The sequence below is a fragment of the Delphinus delphis genome, chromosome 3, assembly GCF_949987515.2.
Source record: "Delphinus delphis chromosome 3, mDelDel1.2, whole genome shotgun sequence".
In the NCBI taxonomy this organism is placed as follows: Eukaryota; Metazoa; Chordata; class Mammalia; order Artiodactyla; family Delphinidae; genus Delphinus; species Delphinus delphis.
The window spans coordinates 127,082,486-127,105,624 of NC_082685.1; the positions used below are offsets into that span (position 1 = coordinate 127,082,486).

General features: G+C 39.5%; 1 protein-coding gene across 2 annotated transcripts in view; it reads left to right on the top strand.

The window, feature by feature from the left end:
• Positions 1–23,139, top strand: part of PDE4D (phosphodiesterase 4D) — a 560,837-nt gene that overhangs the window by 363,664 nt on the left and 174,034 nt on the right. For both annotated transcript variants that reach the window (XM_060009455.1, XM_060009457.1), the window contains exons 4-5: positions 770–843; positions 6,020–6,069. In XM_060009455.1, the coding sequence (XP_059865438.1) occupies positions 770–843; positions 6,020–6,069 (124 nt within the window). The remainder of the gene's footprint in view (positions 1–769; positions 844–6,019; positions 6,070–23,139) is intronic.

Here is a 23,139-nt window from a genome sequence, read left to right on the forward strand (position 1 = left end):
TTTCGATTCTTTTGCCACTTTATAGTTTCACTAGAATTAGAAAAAGGAGGGGCTATCAGAGGTAGTGGGACCTATTGGTCCAGCCTTGTGTATGTGGATATGTTGTGTCTATGTATTCATTTATTCAACAATAAATTCAACTGAGTGCCTTCTGTGGGCCAGGCACTGTGCACGTACAGGACAGTCTCACTTTATTTGAGACCACGTAATTCATGATTCAGATAACCTTAACGAAGAAAAGAACCTGTTTACCAGCTAGAATAACCATGTGGCAAAGGTGAAAAAACAATTTAAAATTTACTTTGTTTGCCAATTTCAAGATTATGGCATCATTGGTGAACGTTTGAAGAGAACTTGGGGGTCATTTTGTTTGACATTTTGCCCCTATAGTGAGACTTTATTAATATTTTATATTATGCTATTTCAAATATGCATAAAATGCAACAGCACGCTATCCATATTGCCTGGGATACTGTTTTAGTGGCTGGGGAATCCAGGAATACTGTGCAAACTGCTGCTATTGTCACCATATTCATAGACGATGAGGAGAAATATCTGGAAAATCCTTAAGTCTGGCCTCTCTGGCTTTCAAATGGATCCACGTAAACTTTACCAGGTGCTGGGAGATTCTTCAGTACTATATGAAACTAAGTTGCAAGCAATATCAAATTTTCACTTAACAAACCATTTTTAAAAATCACCAAACCACTTCATAGTGCATTAAAGAGGGCCTTATTTCAAGAAGTTTAAAGAATCATTTTTGTTGTAGGTCTTGGCCAGCCTGCGAACTGTACGGAACAACTTTGCTGCATTGACTAATTTGCAAGACCGAGCACCTAGCAAGTAAGTTATTCATTTTTCCCCCCTCCTTCTGGCTGAACTTTTTATAGTGTTTTTTCCATTTGATTGAACTCAAGGCAGCGTATTAGATTTCTCTGAATCATTGCCATGCTGTCTAACCATTTACACTAAGTCATATGAAGTCCTGTTAACTTTCTGTAAATACTTTGTAGTGATGGTTCTCATAACAGAAATGAATCAGGATGGCAAATAAATATGGTGATTCCATCTGTCAGAAATCACCTGGCAGGATCAGTCCTCTGCCCAGTTATTTACACTCAGGGTAACTTTATAGGTTTGGCTTAATTCATAAATTTACCATGGGCAAATAACGTCACCAAGCTTTGAAGTCAACCCAAAGTTATCCTCTTACTTCTAAGACAACCATTACTTGGAGAAGTGTCCTATCATAGGGAAGATCTCTAATTCTCTTGCTGTTACTGACTCATATCGGCAGCAGCATGGAAGAGTTAACAAGATGGGGATTTATGGGATAACAGGGGAAGCATTTGAGAGAGAAAGCTCAGATGGAAAATAACTATAATTTGGGGGTCCTAATAAAGATGGAAAATGAAAAAAAGAAAATTAATTTTCTAAGATTAAATGGAAAACTGATTATTCAAATGCCATAATTTTGACAATCTATTATGAATAATACAATATTATCTTTAAAATATCAACTCTGAAGAATTTTCCAGAAATAAAACCATTTCTTTTTTTTTTTTTTTTTTTTTTTGCGGTACGCGAGCCTCTCACTGCTGTGGCCTCTCCCGTTGCGGAGCACAGGCTCCGGACGCGCAGGCTCAGCGGCCTTGGCCCACAGGCCCAGTCGCTCTGCGGCATGTGGGATCTTCCCGGACCGGGGCACGAACCCATGTTCCCTGCATCGGCAGGCGGACTCTCAACCACTGCACCACCAGGGAAGCCCAAAACCATTTCTTTAAATCAATATTAAGAGGACAGTGAATAGAAATTTATTTGAACTTATCTAAGCATATAAAATTTTGTTGTAATTACTACTTCTTAAAGAACACATGAAAAAAATCTAAACTTTCCACCCCATAATAATAGAGTCTACCTCCCAAATTCACATTTTCCATGATTAAAAAAAGCTCTGGCCATTATGCACATACTTCTTGTGATAGAACAAGGTTTTTTTTAAAAAAAAAAAAAAATCAATATAAATGCCACAATGCAAATAATTGGAATGGAACCCAGAGGTGTCAGTTGACTGTTGTGTGTTGCAGGTAATGAAATTTTGCAGTCCTGTTCCCTTAGCCTGAGCATTTCTCACCTTCTTCTTCCCCTCCTCATCCACTGGGCTAATTGTAATTCATTCTTTAGGTTACAGCTTAAATATAATTTCATTTGGGGCACTGTCTCTGACTAACACCCAACATGCATGCACACCCACAGGCCCCAACCTGGGTGGTATGCTTTTCCATTGCCATCTGATTGCATCCTGTCCTTAACCCCTGCTTTAGCATGTTTCTCTCAGTGTCCAGTTACCTATTTGCTTGTCTTAAGAATGTCAGTTCCCAGAGAGCAGAGGTCATATCCAGTCCACATTTGAATTCCCGGTGCCTGGTGTAATACTCAGCACAGCGTCATCACTCTGCACGTGCAGCAAACTGGCTAGAGGGGTGATGCCAGGATGTAGAATGGGAAACCTGAGCGTGGGCTTCAAGCTGTTTGTTCATAACCAAACACATCTTCCATGTTCAATCGCCCCTTTGGGGCTTTCGGCATTTGGTAGCTCCTAGGTATAGTCACCTCCTCTTTGGAAAGTCTCAACCCTGCAAGAGAAATGAAATTACTGGTGTCCCTTACAAACTTTTTTAGCCTCAACTTTTGTCCATGAAATTGAGATTTTTGTCTTTGAAAGGTGAACAAAACTTTTATAACGAATTCCTTTTATGCTTCCTTCAGACTTGGTCACTTGTGTAGCAGCATCTCTACCTGTGGCAGACACATAGTTGTTCAGCAGGTGTGAAGGCATCAGGCTGGCCTTTCTGTCCCCAAAGAGATGATCTGAGGCCCATTCTATATGAGACAGAGGTTTTCAGCTGACCTACAGGGACAAAACAGATTAAAATGGAAAAGAGCATCTACAGGAGGGTAGAAAATCATACTTTATGCCTGAACTTGACCTGTTTTATAATGCCCTGGGTGAAGTCTAACCAAACAGTATTATCTGGCAGACCCTAAGTACAGGTGTTTGTGGTCTCTCTGTTGGTCAGTACAGATTTGTACCTCCTTTACTGATTCAAACCCAATCAGCCTTTTCAGGTATCAGAATAGTAGGACTCAATCTACACATAGATAAACTCTGTTCTTTTCAGTGATAGCAAAATGGATATGGATAGCAAAATGGTGCGTCACGTGATGACCCCAGGGAGCCAGAATTCCCCCGCAGGGTACTCACAGTGCCACTAGAACGCTCCCAAGCTTACTGCTGGATTTTGTGGAAGGCGTATGCTAGCTTGCATGATGCACCTTTACTATTTACTACAAGAAAGGAACCTACAATGGTGTGTTAGTTTCTGCTTTATAACAAAGTGAATCAGTTATACATACACATACATTCCCATATCTCTTCCCTCTTGCGTCTCCCTCCCTCCCACCCTCCCTATCCCACCCCTCTAGGTGGGCACAAAGCGCCGAGCTGATCTCCCTGTGCTATGCGGCTGCTTCCCTCTAGCTATCTATTTTACATTTGGTAGTGTGTATATGTCCATGCCACTCTCTCACTTTGTCACAGCTTACCCTTCCTCCTCCCTGTGTCCTCAAGTCCATTCTCTGGTAGGTCTGGCAGTTCCTTAGTAAATTAACATGAAATTACCATATGACCTCATAATTTCATTCCTGGGTATACACCCAAAAGAAGTGAAAAGGTGTTCAACAAAAAGTTGTACATAAACATTCTTAGCAGGACTATTCACAATAGCTAAAAGGTGGAAACAACACAAATGTCCATTAGCTGACAAATGGATAAACAAAATATTGTTTGAATAGAGTACTGATACATGCTACAACACAGATGAACTGTAACATTACACTACATGAAAGAAACCAGTCACAAAAGGCCATATTATATAATAAGTATGAAAATAAATATTTTATTTTCACATGTTAGAGAAAAAAAAAAAAGAAAAGAAAGGAGCCTAGAAGGATGCATCTGAAGCCCTGAGCCCTGAAGGTGCTCACTTGCACGTGGCTGACTTTTGCTAACTCACTGCTGGTTCCTGTCCCCTTGCTCTTCCTTGCCCTTGAGATTTTCCATTCCAGAAGTGAGTTCTGGCTCATTCTTCAATAACTGATTTATCACTGTAGCCATGGATCAAATGATTGATATTTTCTGCTTGTCATTACTTGTTGAAATATCAAGTTCCCAAGTGCCCGTTATAGGATTGAAATCAAAAGAAGATAATAAGAAACAAGTCCATGATGTGGTTTTCAAAACTATAGAAAAGTTTAAAAATATTTCTTTGATGCCTTTCCTAGACAAAATAAATGCTTTCTAAATTTTCACAGAGCAAGGACTAGAAAGGAGTAATCATTATATAAATGATTTGAATGATAAACTCTCAGCAAGTAGATATCTATTAGTATATAGACCAAAACTATTTCAGAGTAGCAGTTTTAAACATTAACCTTTCTTTTTTATAAAGCATGAGTTAAGTTTCAAATTCCCTCATTTTATTTCATAATAAAAACTGAAATAACTCAGAAGTAGATTTTGGTGCATTTTCAATCAAATGCAAATTTTCAATCCCAAACTGCTATCAGTAAATTTAAGAGCAATAAGACAGAGCCAGATGCTGACTGGAACCAAGGCAGTGGGAATTTAAAAAGTACCAGACTGCTTTCCCCATGTATCTTCCAGCTCTGCTAAGAGATTCATCATCTCAGGAAGGCAGATTGGACCAGGGCTCTGCAGGAACCTGCCATCTGCAGAGGTTCCACGAAAGCAGCCTAAAAATAAGGCAACATAGCAGGGTGCAGGCCCTGGAATCACATTGCTTTGGTTCAAATCCCAGCTTTCTAACTTTGAAGAAGTGATTTACATTTCCAAAGCTTGTGTTTTCCTCATTGGTAAAATGGGAACCATGAGTCTGCCTGCCTTAAGGTTTGTTATGAGGGATTAAATGAGATAATTCATCCAACGTGCTCATTTAGCACAGCATCGGACACACAATAAGTCCTCATTAAAGTGTTAGCCACTACTAGGAGTACCAAAACAAACAACCCCCAGAAATGAAAACAAACATTTTTCTGACACCCTTGAATGTATCTATTTTCTAAAATGTTCTTAAAGATCACTAATTTTAAGAGCTTTCAATTGTAAGTAAGAACTTTATAAAAAATTTAATAGAGATTCCATAAATGATAGTTTCTTCAGCATAATTGATTAAGCAGTGGATACATTGTGCTGGGCTCTGCAGGGAATACAAGTTAATCAAATAGCATGGGTGTTTTTTTGTTTTTTTTTTTTACCCCAAGGGGTTTATAATCATCGTGTGAAACTTCGCCAACATCTGAAAAATTAGAGAATACAAAATAGAATTGGTTTAAGCACCTTTAGTTTATAGTGTTTCTAAAGTCTCCGTAGCATCTATTTGGACCCATCGTTAATATACCTCTCTAACAAATGGATCAGAGATGTTTCTTAATATAAGAAAATAGAAAGGAAAAAGTTGAAGTACAATAGCTTCTCAAAGTGCAATATAGTTTACAAGGAGTCATTCACTTCTGATAATGTATAGGCAATCGTGAGAATTTATGCCAAAAATAAAAGTTTCTTAACACTGTATTAGAGAAACCAATTGTAGACTGACTGCTTTTTCAAGTTCAGAAAGTCTGTGTTTGCTCTGTAAGCCCGGGCTTAATTGAATACGGTCAATCAATAAGGACTTCCTCTTCTCTCTTGTCTCTGTGACATTTACATCAGCTTTATTTACCCCAAAGTCTATCACCATGTGATTTAGCTTTTTTTTTTGACACGTGATCAAAGGGTACCTAGGAACTTGACTGGCTAGTCTGAAAGAAATCTTCATTTGCATGTCCTAACTTAAAAATAATCCTTAAATTTAAATGGCATATCTGAAATGACTCAGAGAGTCCTCAGACCAACAAAGTATCATATATTTACAGCTCTGTATTTTTCTCTCTTTGTCAGAAGATCACCCATGTGCAACCAACCATCCATCAACAAAGCCACCCTAACAGGTAAGAAGGACCTGGGAGATTATTCTTCTCACATCTAGGAAAAAGGCATATTTTCCAAGATTCAACCTTATTAGCACCAGTTTTTTTCTGCAATTCTAAAATCGTTAAGAAATTAGTCCTTTCTTCTCTATATTATCATTTCTCTCACTGATCTCACAAGCTGTCCATTTAACCTATTGGAAAAACTTAACTGGTGTGCCATTTTTTTAAAACAAGTTAAATGTTTGCTCTTACTCTGTTGAGTGTTGCTCTGGGCGTTTGTATTTTGAGAGATAGCATTACCTTCGAAATGCTGACCATGTTTCCGAGCTTGTGTTATCAGCATGATGTTAACATATGGTAGCTTGGTTGAATGAAAGTCAAAGCATAAATAAAAGATACCTTCTTGGTTAATGAATTTCCCAGTTGTGTGTAGGAAGGAACACCATTCCAGTACTCCTGATTTGGACCCAGAGAGTTGAGATTAAATTCAGTCTGAGATTAAATTCCGTATTTTACAATACAGAAAAGTTCAATGAGATCAAAAGAACAGATGTTTGGGGAAGAGAAGTGGATGGAAGGATGAGGGGCGTAGAGGTCAGAAGAATAAAATTACTCCGATTCCTATTAGTCTATTTTAGACATGGGGCTTGACCTCAGCTGAGCCAAAAACAGAACAGATGATCTCATTTTGCTAAACCTGAAACCAAATTGAACTCATTTGATCATTTCTTGAAACCCCAATTGATTCATTAAGATAATTGCCTGGAGAAGAAAACCCATGTTTTCTAAAATTATTACCAGAAGACAATTAACATATTCTCCAAACTAGACCAATACTTCACTTGATTCAAGTGTCTTCCTGGGACTCCAGCTCGTAATATGCAGAGGAGCTCATTATTACATTATCAGTGACTCTACTTTGCTTGAAAGTTAACTTCATCATGTCCAGTCAGGACCTTTCAACTGGGCTCCTTTGTGGTCACCACATCAAAGTGATTCTGGGACAGCAGTTAATGTTGGTCTTTCCTGAATGCCTTTCAAATGGGACTTGTGTTCCACTGACTATTACATTATTGGTTCTCTTTTCCACATGTATCTTTCAAGATCTTATTGGTGATGATTTTCAACTGGCATTTCATAGTCTTATATAAGTCTGGTTTACCCATTTTCTTCTTGGCATTGGTCAAGAGATGAACAATAATTGAAATTCCTACGGATTAAAGTAAGTTCTTTGAGTAACAGATTTCTTCTTCAGAAACCCCGATTTAATATGAAAGAGCCCAAATCTACCTGGGGCCTCTAATGAGAGAGACCACATGGAACCTGGTCCCCAGCCCTGCTCCCAGCACTAGACCTGACCCATATAAAGAGGGAGACCATCACCCCCTTTATCTTTGCAATAAGTAAGACTCCTCTGACATCAGTTTGTGCAGAACTCAGTGCTATTTTGGCCCCTGAAAGCTTGTAGCTTGAGGTCACATATGAGCCAGCCCCACAGAGCATCCTACCAGAAGAGCAGCTGCAGGTACCAGTGGAGGCTGCTGTGTCCACCAGGAGGGGGTGGGTGCTCCGTGGTCAGGGCAGCTGTCCGGCCACCCTGGCCAACGTCTGGCACTGATTAGAGAAGGAGTAGCTGCACTCAGAGGGCACAGACTTGGCCTTGAACACATATGAGAGGCCCCGTCGAAGCTCCCAGAAATTTCACATAGTGCTGAGGCCCGGAAGCAATACCAGAGGGGACTGTGAGCCACAGAAATCTGGGCTAATATGGCCTCATTTGTACCCACATGATCTTGACCTGAGGCCTGGGGACAGTGGGGCTCTAGAAATATCTTATTTAGGAAGGGAAACTAATTAACTGTCATTAAGGGCTTTGTGCGGCTGTGTTCATCCCAAAGCACAACAGGAAATTAAATGACTTGTGAATGGAAGCCTTTTTCCTTGCCCAAGAATAGCAAACCAAGGTGAAAAAGTCAGATGAGGGGGTGAGGGAATGAGGGCAACAGCAAGGGACATTCCTCTCTCTGAGCTCATTCTGAAAAAGTATGCCCTTAAAACCATAAATCATGAAAACAGTAGTGGTTGAGACTTCGATGGGAGACTTCAGACATACAGAAAAGGTGGTGCTTGTGAATTCCTGCCCTCAGCAGCTGACTGCTCAGGACTTCACTCCAAGTTTGCTCCCTGGCAAGTGAGTGCAGTGGAGAAGAGCGTTAAAAAGAGTCAGTGGGGCACGCTTGAAGAAGAACTTGGCCTTCTTAGAAATTTTTCTTAGGTTCTAGAGGAACAGTGTAGTATGCAGGTAAGTTCATGTTTGGTCCAGAAGGCCGCTGTGGTGGACAGCACCAGGGGCCTCTGGAGGGCAGCTCCCTAGAACAGCACTGACAGGGCGCTCCTGGAATTGGGGGGCAGGGGGCGGGAAGCTGCTCTGCGTGTCCAGAATTCAAGCCATGTTCTATCATGATAGCTGTGTGGTTCTGGGCAGGTTACATAGCCTATCCCTGCCTGTTTTCCCATTTACAAAACAGCGATCATACTTCATACAGTTATTGCTAAATAAATGAGTTCATTTGTACAATGCTCTTAGCATAGAGTAAGCACTCAATGCATCATTTTATTTCACTTTGTTGTTGTTTTTATTGGTTTTTGTTTTTAGGATTCATGCTGTATGTAACTAGGGGTGATGGAAAGAACAGGCCAGAGAGATGAGAAAAGGAAAGGGAAGAGTGCAAGACAAACTGGCAAGGTCATAGGAGTAAAAGTTATGGATCCCCCCCAAAATGGTCAAAATGCACACACTTCCTTTGTGCCTGTTGTAAGTGGGGCCTCTGCTCCCAGCACTGTATCCCGGCCTCTCATCACAGCCACAGGCATTGGTGCCTTTGTGGTGTGGATGATAAACTATTGTTCAGGATTATTTTCAAAGTTGAAGAACTTATTTTTGAGTCACAGAACTTTGAAGACAGAAAATTAACTCTCCGTAAGTCAACTTCTTGAGTTTTATAAAAGAAGAGTTGAGAACTTTCACTCTCTCTGTCTGTCACACTACACCTTCTAAAACTTGCTCCCATGGAACTTAGACAACTCTTTTCCCCCTTAGAGGTTATTCCATTTGACATGTGTTAAAGCCAGGAAAGTTTGAGTTTATATCATTAGGGCTAAAGCATGTTAGTTAGTTGCCAGATTTTATATCTATACATAATAGGTAAATTCATAGCTCTACAACGATTTAACAATTAAAAAAAAAAATAAAGTTTCCAAATGCGCGTTTAGAAAAGAGCCTTCCTGCTAAATGGCTCTCTGTTCTTTAGTGTAATATAACAAACAGACTGGCGTGTGGCATTTGGGGCCTGAGTGCAAACCCTGTATCTCTCATTCACTTTATTCCCTCGTTTGAAAAATGGAGATAGGAGCTCCTCTCAGTGCTGTTGCAGGAATTCAAGGAGGTAAGTTAGATGAGGAACAGAAGCCTGTCATGAGTAACTCACCAAGTGTTTCTTCCTACAGCCCTCCTCCATGCCTGACATTTTGTTGTTGTTCCTAAAGCTATTTTAAAAACGGGTAGCGTAGAGGAGGACCTTGATGACGTGTCAGCTTTACTCGTGCACTTCATTTATGATTTTGTTTGCAGACAGTAATGATGGGGCATTTTTAGGAATCCCTGTACTTAGTGCAAGGCTCACGTGCATAGGTCCTTAGCGGATGGTGAAGAGCAGAACTAAAGAGTGTGTTGAAACATGAGAGGGCAGCAAAGAGTCAGAGCTGCCCAAGCCATACCTGCGTTGTGACACTGAGCCCTGGTTTGGGTGCAGAGCCATGTCTTTGGCGGCACAATTGGTTCTCTTGAGCATTTCATTTTCAAATGATATTCACTCAAGAAAAGAGTTCTGTGGCCATCTCATGAGACCTTATCACGTCTCCACGATATCACTTTACAATGTTTGTTATTTACATATTTTCTGTCCCTTTATTTAATCATATTTAAACTGAGGATTTTCATGTGAGAATGTAACTGAGAGAAAATTTATTTAAACTTCTCTATTTTAAAGATGAGAAAACTGAGACCTAGTGAGAGAAAATGCTACTTAGAGGCAGAGCCAGGAATAAATGCAGGACTCCTTTTGGCCAAGTCTAGGATCCTTCTTATACATAACCCTATAAAATTATCCATCAAATTAGGGTAGCCTTCAGACCCACCATGGAAGTATATGTTTTGGAGAAAGTAAAAGAAATCTTACAGGATATTGATTTCTGGGTAATAGATATAACATTGGATTTTCTTTGTATATGGACCCCAAAATTTGAAAATATCCTGTCCCGATTTCTCACTGGACAGGTCTTTGTATTTAGAGCTATTTTTATTATATCCACAGCCTATATCTTAGAGGCCCTCAGGTAAGTAAAGATTGGCAGACTAAGGAGAAAATACAACTTCTATCCATGCAATAAAACTAGTACAATTGCCTCCTCTTTACCTGTAGAGGGAGTGCAGGGACAAGCGTAAAATAACGCAAAAGTAGTTTTAGTCCAAAAAAAATTTTGGTGTATCTCCACTCATATTTTTGCCCTGAATATTCCTAACTCCTTTAAAAAAAAAAAAAGAAAAAAAGAGTGCATTTTCAAAAGAATTTAATCAGTTGGTAAGCAGAGGATTTAAAAAGTAAACTATCCAAATATACTAGTTAGTCAGAATACAATAAGACACTTACTCTTGTTTGTTTATTGTTCTTCTAAAGCACAAAGCAGCTTATAAAATCCATTGAAGAAAAAAAAAAGCAGATTTTTAACTGGAACAGTTATTTTGTTATTACCGGGACTAATCATTTAACACTTTGTGCCACTAAAGAAAGGAAACTAAACAACTACTTCATGTGACAATAGCAATGCTAGTGACTTATGTAGGTTTGCCTTTTAAATCTGCGCGTGCGCGTGTGCGTGTGTGTGTGTGTGTGTGTGTGTGTGTGTGTGTGTAATAAAAACAACTAGTGTACATAACGTACATATATATTTAGTAGTTGGAAGCACGAGCCGCTAAAGAAGGCAAAAGAGACCTCAGTGAGAGCAATACGCGAAAGGGCTGAGGGGACATCGAACTAAAAATGTATGTTAGGGCAGCGAGTGTGGGAGGAGGACGAAGACCCAGCCATTGCCCTGGAAGTCTCACCCTCTTCATCAGCCACTAGCAGGCACTAGCTTCATCATGCAGCTCTTTTTCTCCTTTCTTTTAACAAGAGCAAAGATTGTGGCAACGCTTTAAGGATTGCAGAGAATGAGTGCGCAGTAAGCTCTTTTAGGAATGTGATTGAAGAATGCTGAGTACACATTATGCTTAATAGCTTTAATAAAAAAATAAAAATTGTGTATGTGAGTGTTAGACATTGGCTTTTGTGGGGAGTTTTTTTGCTTGTTTTACTTTTATATTTAATACATCTGATGAATGTGGAGTATTCTAAATTTTTTGAGCCAGAGGAGTTTACTTTTACAAAAATCCCCACATTAAAAAGACCTCTCCGGGAAAAACATTGAACTAAAAGATTTGCTCAAGTGCATGGAGTATGACTACTTGTTACTTAAATTTATGATCTTTTAGAGGGTCAAAGCCTGTTTTCTTCCTTATAGGCTAACTTGTTTTGCCTTCTTATGCTTTCACTAAATAAGTAGAGTTATCTCTATTAATTTGTAAAAAGACCAGGTCTGACAATCACTTTTTGACCAGGAATTGATTAAAGTTATATTTGGTTTTCTAAACAGTAAGAAAACAAGTGAATGTCACAATCATGGGAAAATATAATCAAATTGTAACTGTATTGCCTGAATATCTGCTCTGGGTATTTTGTTATAACTTTAATTGAAACAATTAAACAAAACTGCATATTCATTGAGTCAGAACAGCAAAAAGGTTATGAGTGAAACCATATAGATTGAAAACCCAACTTTCCTCTTACTAGCTATGTAATCTTGGTCAATTTACTTAAATTCTCTAAGCTTTCATTTTCTAATCAGTAAATTCTAAGTCAGTGATTAGCATAGTGCTTGGTACCCAGAATGTACTCAACAAATGTTAACTATCATTATTCCTTCAATTTTATTATTATTATTATCATTATTATACATTCGGTCAACAAATATTTTCTGTGTACCTTATATGTGGCATGCAATAAGGTAGGTGTTGGAAATAAAAAGATGAGTGAAAGGTGACTACTGGCTTCAAGGAAGTCACATGGGGACACCGAACGGAACCAGGAATAATTAACAAGCTAAGTGCCACGACTGAAGCAAATTCAAATACATAAATGTATTTGAAGGAGAGGGCAAGTGATTCTACCTAGGGGAAGCTCCCTGCTGAACTTAGAAGAAGGTGGAGTTCTCCATATGGTTAGAAGGAGAACACCTCATGCCAAGGGACCAACAACAGTGAGTGCCGGTTCAGCTCAGGGGACTGGAGACAGTAAAGAACAAAAAGAGTTCAAAATGTATGGGAGCAACAGAACATGATCTCCAAGCGTAGATTAAGGCAGTAGCATGAAGAGCATTAGAAGTCAGTGTAAATAACAGTGGACTATATTTTACGGGCAATGGAAAATCATCAGTCATTTCTAAGCAGAGGAACAAGTACATATGTTAGAATGACAATGTTGGATGCTGCATAGAAAACAGATTGAAAGGAAGAGAGACTAGCGGCAGCCTCATACTCATCCAAAGGCCATTACAGGCCAAGTACCCGCTGAAGCTCATGTGAATCTGGACTGGGGTGGTGGTGTTGGGGGTGGAGATGAGGAAATGGATTCACAAGTCTTTTCAGAGAGTTGAGAAAGCTTGGTGGGTGATTAGATTGAGAAGTGAGGGAAAAGAAGAGAAAAATGAAGTCATACACACAGGTGTTCATCACAGCATTGTGCATTTGTACAAGAGACTGAAAACAACCCAAGTGCTAAATAATATGTGAGTTCTATTTAAGTATCAAAAATTCCATAATAAAAAAATTTAAATAACTTATTCATGAGAAAAATTTTATAATGTAGAAAAATGCACCTAATTTAAAGAATATATGTTAAAGTTCTAAGTAAGCAATAGCCACACATTTCATGTATTTTAATTATGTATATTGTATTTAATTTAAGACACTTTTGGATGTTGACTGGTAACTAGCAAAGGCCCATTTTACATAGAATCTGGTGACAAACTTGTAAGTATCTCTCAGATCAAGATTTCTGTTTGCCTCTCCTCACTAGAAAAGGTACTAATGAGACACTGCCAACTGATCTTTCAGTATTATTGTGCCCCAGTGAGCATTCACTGTATTTTCAGATAATAATATGCCTTGGATAGGGCAGCACTCATGGTGGTTATTGAGCTTATGACAAGACAGCTCTATTATCCTCCAGTCGATCAGAAAAGCTACCATGAAAATAGAGGCATTAAAGTCACCAAAGTCCCCTTTAGCCTGTACCCCTTCCTCACCACCTCGAGTTAGAAAAACGCAACATTTCCCAAACCTGCCTGATCTAAGGAACCCCCAAGGGATCCTTGAAAATAAACACGAAAAAACAGATCCCAAGACAGTGCAGGACGAAATCTTTGGGATAAGTCTCAGGATCTGTATTCTCAACAAGTGCTCCAAATTAACGAATCAGCCAAATTTGGGAGAATAATCGGATACTGGGTGAAGTAGGCAAGAGTGCTGCTCTGGACAGTGTTGACACTGCGTTGCTGGACAGTTGTTGGAAAATCATTGTCTTTCTGGAAAATGTATATAGTGACACCCACACCCCCATCCAACAAACAACGCAGCCTAGGAAAAACAAGATAATATGTGTGAGGTGCTTTGCGATTAGCAAAGGAAATACAAGGTGACGTTATTATCTGTGCCATCCTCATCATCATGGTCATCATCAGCTGGCCCATCATCCCTCTTATCTCTCCAAATGTATACAAATTTTAATTAGGCCAGCTTGCCCCTCTCCTAGAAGAAAATGAAGTATCATGTCCATCTTTGCGTATGAGGGTGGGAGTGAGTTTGGGAAATGTTATGTTTAGTAACTGTATTCTTTTTGTCTTCTCACACACTGTACCAAGTTTCCTTTAAAAAAAAAGAAAGAGAGAAAGAAACAACAAAAGCTGCATTCTTAAGTCACTCCCTTTATCCACAAAGGGCTTCCCACCCATGTATGCCTTAAAAAGTATTCCCCTGGGCACACTCAAATACAAGACTGTGGTAGGGCAAAACAATGAAAATTCCTTTGGGTCTAATTTCCCAAATTTTCCTATTTGAGTGTTACACTGAGTTATTTAACTCTATGAATAAATGAGGATTTCACTCACAGCATTCTTTCTTTCACTATCTCAGAAAATGCTTTTTTAAAAATTGGATCTATTATTAATACTAATAATAATAAAAATTAACATTTTCTGACTTTTGATATTAAAGACTCTACCTGCATAATCTCTTTTAAATCTTATGATAATTCAATATATAGCTTCAAATGACAAAGTGTAGATTAAGTATGACTCAAAGGCAGAACCTAGAGGCTTCCCTCCCTTAAAATGTATTGATCCATGCACAGAAACACACACAACCTGCTGTCATCTTCTCCCCAAAGTTATTCTTTTCTTTCTTTCTTTCTTTCTTTCTTTCTTTCTTTCTTTCTTTCTTTCTTTCTTTCTTTTTCTTTCTTTCTTTCTTTCTAAGAAGAGACAGCAGAAAATGAACCTACGTTGTCTATTACGGAACATGTATGAATGGAGGGGATGATGGAGGATGGATTAGATCTGTGGATACAGAGCAACCCTTTGGGAAACCCAAAGGATCAGTTTTATAAGCTAAGGAAAGGACTTTTGCTTGTGGGGTAGAATTCCTCAAGCCTTCAATTCTCACAGTTCTCTTCCTGACTCCTCTGAAGTGCCTGTGTGACAGCGCCCAGGGCAGCAGCATCAATAAGGAAAGGACCCCACAGTGTGTGTGAGCAGTGAGGATGTAAGAAGGTTCGGCATAGGGCAGTGCTTGAGCCTCTGCGCTCACCTTGCTTCTAGGACCAGTCACTGTTAACCCCTGAGATAACAGTTTCTATCATGGGGTGATATTCATCTTCTCTTTGTGCGTAGACTCACCGTAGGCTCTTCATCTCCATGATCATTTGCTTGGGTACCAGTTCTAGCCATGACATTCCCCAGCTCTCTGTGCCCCAAATGCACTTCCTCTAGATATTTCTGATGTCTACATATCCAGTGCTTTTTAGTGCGCTATCTTCTCTTTTGTGGTTCTTTTTCGGCCCTGTTGGCACTCTGAAAGCATTTCTAATTCACTGGACTGTTTTCTTCTACCTGCCTAGCAAAACAAATGGATGTTCACGTCTTTTTTTTTTTTTTCGGGCATGTTTCTGGTATTTGCATATTGCACACTGAATTGTCCATGTGGAGAACTTCATTAATGGGTTTGCTCCTTCACTCATTCAGTCACTTGGATGTGAAAGACTGCTTGGGCTCTCAGGACCCAATGAGGTATAAGATACTTCCCCCGAGCTTTACGACCATTATCCTAGAGGTTTGTGGAATTTAGAAAGATAAAATGTGTTCTGTTGAATGATAGAAAGCATTAAGTAAATAGAAAACAGAGGGTTTGTAAATGAGTAGATAAATGAGTTGATAAAATAAGGAAAGTAGGAAGAAAGGGAGGAAGGAGGAAATTGATCAGGCTGAGATCGTTTTCCGAGAGAGCCAGGAGGCTGTCTACAGTGTCATTTAGCTTAGAGACTGGAAAAAGTCTGGGAAACCACTTGAGGAACTTAGGGACTTAGCAACACAAACATGTAGAGGAGTGAGAGTAGTAAAAGAAAGGTTTTCTGAATCACCAAGGAGGAAAATAGCAGACGATGGGTCGGGGAACTGAGACCTCAGTTGAGGAAGATGTGACAGACGGTCTCTAAGATACTTCTTCTGTCACTGACTGTGCACTGACTGTGCTCTTTTAAATTGCTTATGTGGAAAGAGATCTAGGTTTTCTCTTCCAGCAGGTTGTAATTTTGTAAAAAAATTCAAAATGTTGTATGTTTTGTTTGCTTGTTTGATGTACAAGTTAGAACGTACATAGAGGACTAAGAGCAGGGCTCAGAAGTTGGGAGGTCTGGGTTTCATTGCTGGCTCACCTGCTGACCCACGTTGTGACCTTAGAAAAGTTCCTCAAACGCTGTGAGTCTTTTCTGTTAAAAGTGTTGAATAATAACAACAACAACAACAACAATAATAATTGTGCTAATACTTTCCTGATCTTGAGGAACATACAGGACAATCCATGTAAACATTTTGTCACAGTGTCTGGTTGTGTCATTCATGCTGATCCTCAAAGTTGTCATCTTTGTACACCGTACACTTTTTTGGCCCTGCTGCCATTGATAAAAGCATTGGGGGAATGGCTTTAGAGACAGTTTACAGGCCATACAAGAAAAAGCCATCTTATTGGTTTACCGTCATGCTTCACTTTTGACCAAAAATATTATTTCCAATATGATTACCAACCTTAGTCACCAAATAAGATATCAGATTAGCCTGGATGAGGCTAATTCTAAAAATGTAGCCATTCCAGGGGATGAGACGATTTTGAGGCATTTGAGAGAAGTATAATGTGGACTCTGAAAGCAGTTCCAAGACAGAGTGTCACATCATTAGAGTGATGGCAATATATGGAATAAGCACACACACACACACACACACACACACACACACGTTTTCCCAGTTGATACTTTGAAAGAGATAACTTCCTCTGAATTCTATGGGGTGGAAATGGTCTCATCTCTAGGAGTCCTTTTTACTTTTCAGCCACACTTCATAGAGTCTGTGTTTCTCCAGATCTTCACAGCCAGGTTCCATTCCCTGGGAACTGCCGAAGGTGCCATAGATAAAGGAGAGGGCTGGTGTGCCCCAGCCCACTGGCCAGGGAAGGCTTCACCCCTCATCATTTCCACAGAACGGGCAGCAGAGGAAATGAGCCTGGCACTTGTCACACTATTATTTCTCACTGCCTCTATTCAGTTATTACCGGGCACCTATAGAGCCTCAGCATCCTGTTCTTTGAGCGTTCCATACAATTCTCTCCTAGGCTGGCTTATAACCCCGCCTTCGATAACAGCGTATCAGCAGTGATCCTCTGGTTGCAAGATTAAAAACCAACTCTGCTCACTTAAGCAAAATGGGATTTAGTGGAAGAATATTGGGAGAATTTCCAATTCCCTAAGAATCAGTGGGGAGGCTAGAGGATCAGAGTTGAAGGAATCAGTACATCTTCAGAGTAGTAGAAAGCCAAAGGGTAAGGGGAAAATCTCATGGCAGGATCAATCAAGTGAGATCCCTGCAACTGCTTTTAGTTTCTTTGTTACTCTGTTTAAGAGTCAAATTCCAGTGAAGGGGTCCAGTGGGTCTAGTTTGGGTCTTGGGCCTTGGCTAAAGGAGAACAGGGCATCAGGCTATTTCACCAGACCACGTAATAGGATGTAGGGGTGAGAGCCTAAGTGATGGGGCCAGATTACGAGGATTCGTTTTCTAGTTCTCCCACTTCCAGATGTTTCTCCTCAAACGATTCATTTAACCTCCCAAAACCTCAAATTCCTCGTTTTTGAAGTGGGCAGAATAATAGTAATTATCTCCTAGGGAGTTCGTGAAAATTATTTGAGAGATATTAAAGAAAAAGTAAGCACAATGCATGGGCACACAGCACTTGATCATTGTGGGCTGTTTCATAGTTAGGATTATCTAATGGAAATGCCAAGTAATTTCCTGAAAGAAATTAGGGTGCTGTTAGAAAGGGGAAATAAATAAGTGCTGGCGGGCCAGAAATAATTATTGAGTATAGTGGAATAAGAGGGTTGGCCTCAATCCACTATTTATTTTACTAATATATTTCTCAGTAACCTACGCTTTATGATATTAAGGTTCTTAGGGATGCAGGATGGTACCTGTTTGTTAAGGTATCCCTGGGAACTCAGTTCCTCTGAAGGCATGTGACTTCCTGATCATTTGATCCACACCCATTTATTGATGCCTCCCTTATGCTTAGATCTAGACAGGATGCCATGGTCTGTGGCTTCTGGTTTACTCACAAGTGTAGGAATCAAAGTAAGGCATAATTTGCCTTCCTCTGATCTTTGTTTAATAGTCATCTAAATGGACTGTTGTCTAATAAGTCACCACCTAATTAGGTTTACTTTAAGGGATACAGGATTATAGAGAGAGAAGGATTATTTTTTAAGCCTCTCCACTTCCTGAGAACAACATTGAAGTAGGCCCCAGCATATGAAGAAGCTGGCATTCTAAATTCATCCAAAGGTTCATTGTTTGAACTTTAGAAAAGACTATCCACACACTGGCACTCATCAAAAGCCCCTTAGAACCAGCCTATATATCTCCATTCCAGGAAAGTGCAGGTTTTCCAAGGAGAGAGAATCTGAAGGAGAATTTGAGGTCCCCGAGAAAAGGCATTTAGGTCCATCAGTGGGATGAGATGGGCTGAAATCTCTGAAGGCCAATGAAAGGTCACTGTGGAACACTGCACAGCCTACCCACTTGGAAAGTCAGAGTCATTGCGAGGAGGAGAGCCCAAGCCCAGGCTTTGGGAAGCTGGATAGACAGAGTGTCATGCGCCAGGACAGAATCAGTCAGGCCACACCTCACTGCCCCATGGCTGCTGCCTCCAAAGCCATGGAGGTGCTGACCTCTGACTACATGCTGCCACCTGCCCGCCACACCCCTCCACCTCACACGCTGACTGAGCTTCTGAAGCCACCCAGCCTGCAGCAGGCCCTGGCCTCTGTCTCTAGCATCTCAGCCCTGACCGCCGTCTCCATTACCCCTCACCCAGGACCAGTCATGCCATCCTCACTACACCTTTTCCAGCATCCAGCCTTCCCCAGACCTGACCAACTCTGGCCTCTCCTCCAACCTCACCACACCATGTCACCCAACACCAGAAAGGCATGACAGAATTGAAACGGAAATGGAGCCACCCTGAGTGTTAGTTTCTTACAAAGGTATCTGTCTTTTTCCAGGGGTGTAGCTAGTAGGCATTGTAAGAGGGTGGGCTTTGGATTCCTTGAATCAATACAGAGAATTCTAGCTATGCCACCTCTTAGCGATTTGACTTTGGGCAAGTTATTCTGTAAACCTCAACTTTCTAATCTACAAAATGTAGATAATAACAAACCTACCTCAGAGGGTCACAATAAGGATTAAATGAGATGTATGAGCACCAAGCCTAGTACCTGGCACATTAAAGAAACTAAAAATGAAATGCTAATTCTTGAATAAACTTTTCTTTTTTCTTGCGTGTACTGTGACACTTCCATCAGTGAGTTTCAGAGGCAAATGAATCTCTTTAGACCTGGAAGCTTGACACAAGGAAGAATGAAGTAAAGAAAACAACTGAATTTCTCTTAAAAGCATTTTCCCTTACTGACTTTTCTTCCGTTGTCTGTGTTCATAAGAAACCAGCTATGCCTGCAGAAATGTCTGCCTGTTTCCTTTTCTACGTGTTTAAATTCCTAATTGTGCACACAATCTTAGTCACTGTATTTTCACGTGCAAGCAATTAAGGACTCATTTAACAGCCTTCCCCCTGGAAGGTTTTGTTCTCCATCTGCCACAAATCAGATTCCTTAGGAACATGTTTGATTTTGAAACAATGTGAAAGTACTGTTCATTTTGTTCAAATTTCATTTATGTACCATTTTTTAAAGTGATGTAAATGGACAGCCACAAAAAGCTCAGCAGCTGGTCAAAACAAGACTTCAAAGAAACCATTGAAATGGGGCAAAAAGAAATTTTTTTTTAAACTAATATGCTAGGACAAAGCCAAATAAAACCATAGTATGATAAACAGTCCTCAGACATATTTCACTCATAACAAATATTTACTTTACAACAGATTTCAAATACAGGAAAATGGGAATGCACCCCAGTTCCCATTCTGAATCTTGGAAGTCTTGAGCTCACAGCAATGAATGTGAGGAAAAAGGGCAGAAGAAGCCAGGAAAGGGGAAAACAGGAAAAGATTAGATTTCTCAGGCTTTTTGGAGAAACATGGTACAAAGATACACATTTCAATAATAGTAACCGGAAGAATCAAACAGATTTATATGACTCTTTGTTGCTGTACACCTGAAACTAACACATCGTAAAGCAACTGTACTTCAATTTTTTAAAAAATCAATTAGATAACTAATTTCTCCCTCACCACAGGTGAAGTCCATTTTTGTTAATTTGTTCAATAGGTTTCCTTACTTTAGAACATCAAATAGAAGCTAACACTTGGTCAAATTAAAGGCAAAAAAAAAAAAAAAAAAAGGTTAGGTTCTGAACACAAATAAGTGCCTGTGAATTGGTAACAAAAACTCAGCAAACATTTAAAAAGGATTAGATTTTCTAGAAGAGTCTCAAAATTAGATATCGCCATTTGAAGGCAGCTTGCAAAAAATATTAGTTTTCGCTACTTACATTTCCCGTTGTTTCGGGACTTGAAACAAAAAACCAGCAGAGTTAATGCAGTCAATCCCTATTTATATATTAGTTGGATATTTTGTCCACCATCTTCCTGAGGCTTTATGAGCTGAATTGTTTTGATATCATTCAAGGAAACGTTCTGTAAATGTTCAAAGTATTGCTGTTATTTTGGGCAGTCACACCTGCACGTTTAAAATGCCTTTTGTGCAGAATGTAGCCCAATTTGCTTTCAAATCAGACCTTCAAAGAAGGGTAGATTTATACCTGTGACAGATCCCCTGAGGTGCTTCCCTACAAGGAAAAGTTAAAGCTAAGAGAGCCACTCCCACCCACCATCTTTGTGTCTTTGTGCTTAGGCATCAAATGGCATCTCTAAAAAGAAGAGCAGAGAAAACATGAGTACCTCTCTGCTGGAGATCCAAAGCAAGATACAGGTCTTCTGGAAGAAATGGCACCTAAGAAGTTGCAAGTAGTTGGTAAATAAATAGAAGGAGAAGGTGAAAATGGAGGAGTCCGCACCTCTCACGAGCAGTGAATATTTATTAAAAGGCAACTGTTTTGTAAGAGCAGCTAAGCTCAGAAATCAGAGACATGGAATGTCTGCCATTAAAGGAGTTAGTTCTACTGTAGGGTGTAATTAAGAGTCAAATGAAAGGTGTGCTAAGTATTTAGGATAGTGGTTCACAAACTTATCTCTTCATTAGAATCACCTGGGAATCTTTTAAAAGTTCCAAAAAGTGAAGGTAGAAAATATCAAAGGTTTGGAGACCAGTTGGAGGACAATAACACTGTTCAAGAATAAAGTCCAATAAGGGCCCTACTCCAGCAAAGTAGCTGGATAACAGGAATATAAAGGAAGTGGAAGAGATAGTTGTAAAAGATGAAAGGAGGACCCATGTGTAGGATTTAGTAACTACCAATTGTATGATTTTATTGAGTGGATGTAAAATGTTCTGAAATATATGAAGATTTATAATCTTATATATGGGATATATAGGATTATATATAGGATAAAAATAGGTTGACACTTGGATTCCAATGTAGAATTGAAGCCTGATTTATCTCAGTGCCTAGATTACCTACATTTCATTTAGGAGAAAATGTTCTATATGTCAAATATTCTAGAAAACCAAGGATCATAATCTTATATGAACTATTTGGAATAAAAATCTTTAAAAGGTGTTATGTTCCTTCTCAATCCCTTAAAGGCATGTACTGAATGTACTTAAATCATTTTTCGTGGCTCTGGTCGTCATTGTGCACATCTGCTTTTATACTCCTGTGTCAGTCACAGATGCCCCTAATGATCTGTGGACGTTTCCCCCGACTGTAGAGGCCCCCAAACTTGGCTGCACTTTAATTTCTCATCGCCTGCTCCCAGTGGCCATTTCTTGATGTTGGTACTGAACTGGCCTTAGTGCCGTCTTTTCTGATCTGCTGCTCCTTTCTCCTTGACAAACCAGTTTACCAAGCCGTTGCATGGAGCCTAAAATAAGAGCAAATTAACTCAAAATTAAAATGGGGTTTGGGGGCAATCCATTTCAGAGGAAAGGCTTTAGGATATTTAATGCATATAACAAATATGGCTTTAAATTCATTTAACTAGTATTTTGGAGTACATTTCACCTACTTAACTGGTGTTGAATAGTATAAATTTCTGGATAATTAATCTCTGGACAAGTAAGTTGTTACTCTACTCCTAGAGCTAATAAAATTAATACCGGTTTATCTTTAACCAGTCCACAAAAACATGTTTAATTCTGTGCTCTGGGCATCAGGGCAACAGAAATGAATAAGATGTAGTCCCACCACCCCCAAGGACTTGGCAAGATATAATCGTACATAGGTACATGAAAAGGTACCACGAATCTAAGTCCCAGGATTCCACAGAGAGTAAGTATCATAAGAATTCAGAAGGAAAAAAAAAAGAATTCAGAAGAGCCAAAGATCAAATTCAGACAATAAGCAGTGATGGACCTTGAACATTTCCCAAATACTTTAGAATTAGTGAAATGTCCCACCTGGCCAGACTTTTATAATGGGAGTGTTAATGGATGATCACTACCTAACCACAGAGATTTAGGACTGCTTCCAGCATCCCAGCAAAACAGCCCTTTTCACCCAGGACCATTTGCTATTACAAAAGAGAGGTGATGGCTTGTGATTTATTAACATTCCTTCATTTTGCATCTGACACTGGGCTTGTGAAACTTGTGGAAAGATCAATGACCTCAGGGTTTAGGGAACAGAGCTATAATTCCAGCTCCGTCCCCAGCTTCCTGTTTAACATTTGGTCAGTAATTTAACCTGGTTATTCTTCAATAAGATGAGGATATTAGGTTAGATAATATCTAAGGACCCAACTAGCTCATTTTATAGTGTTTTATTATTTTAAAAAATGCATGCTTCTGATTAATTGCCTTGATTTTCTTTAGTTCTATTTCCCTAAGACGTGAATATAAGATGCACTAAATCAGTATATGAATTCGCTTTTCCCAATAGATAGAGGCTATCCCTGACACCATTTGCTGTTTTGAGTTTTCAACAAAGAGTTAAAAGAAAATTCTGGCTCCCCTGGCTATCATCCTCTCCAGTTGGCAAAAG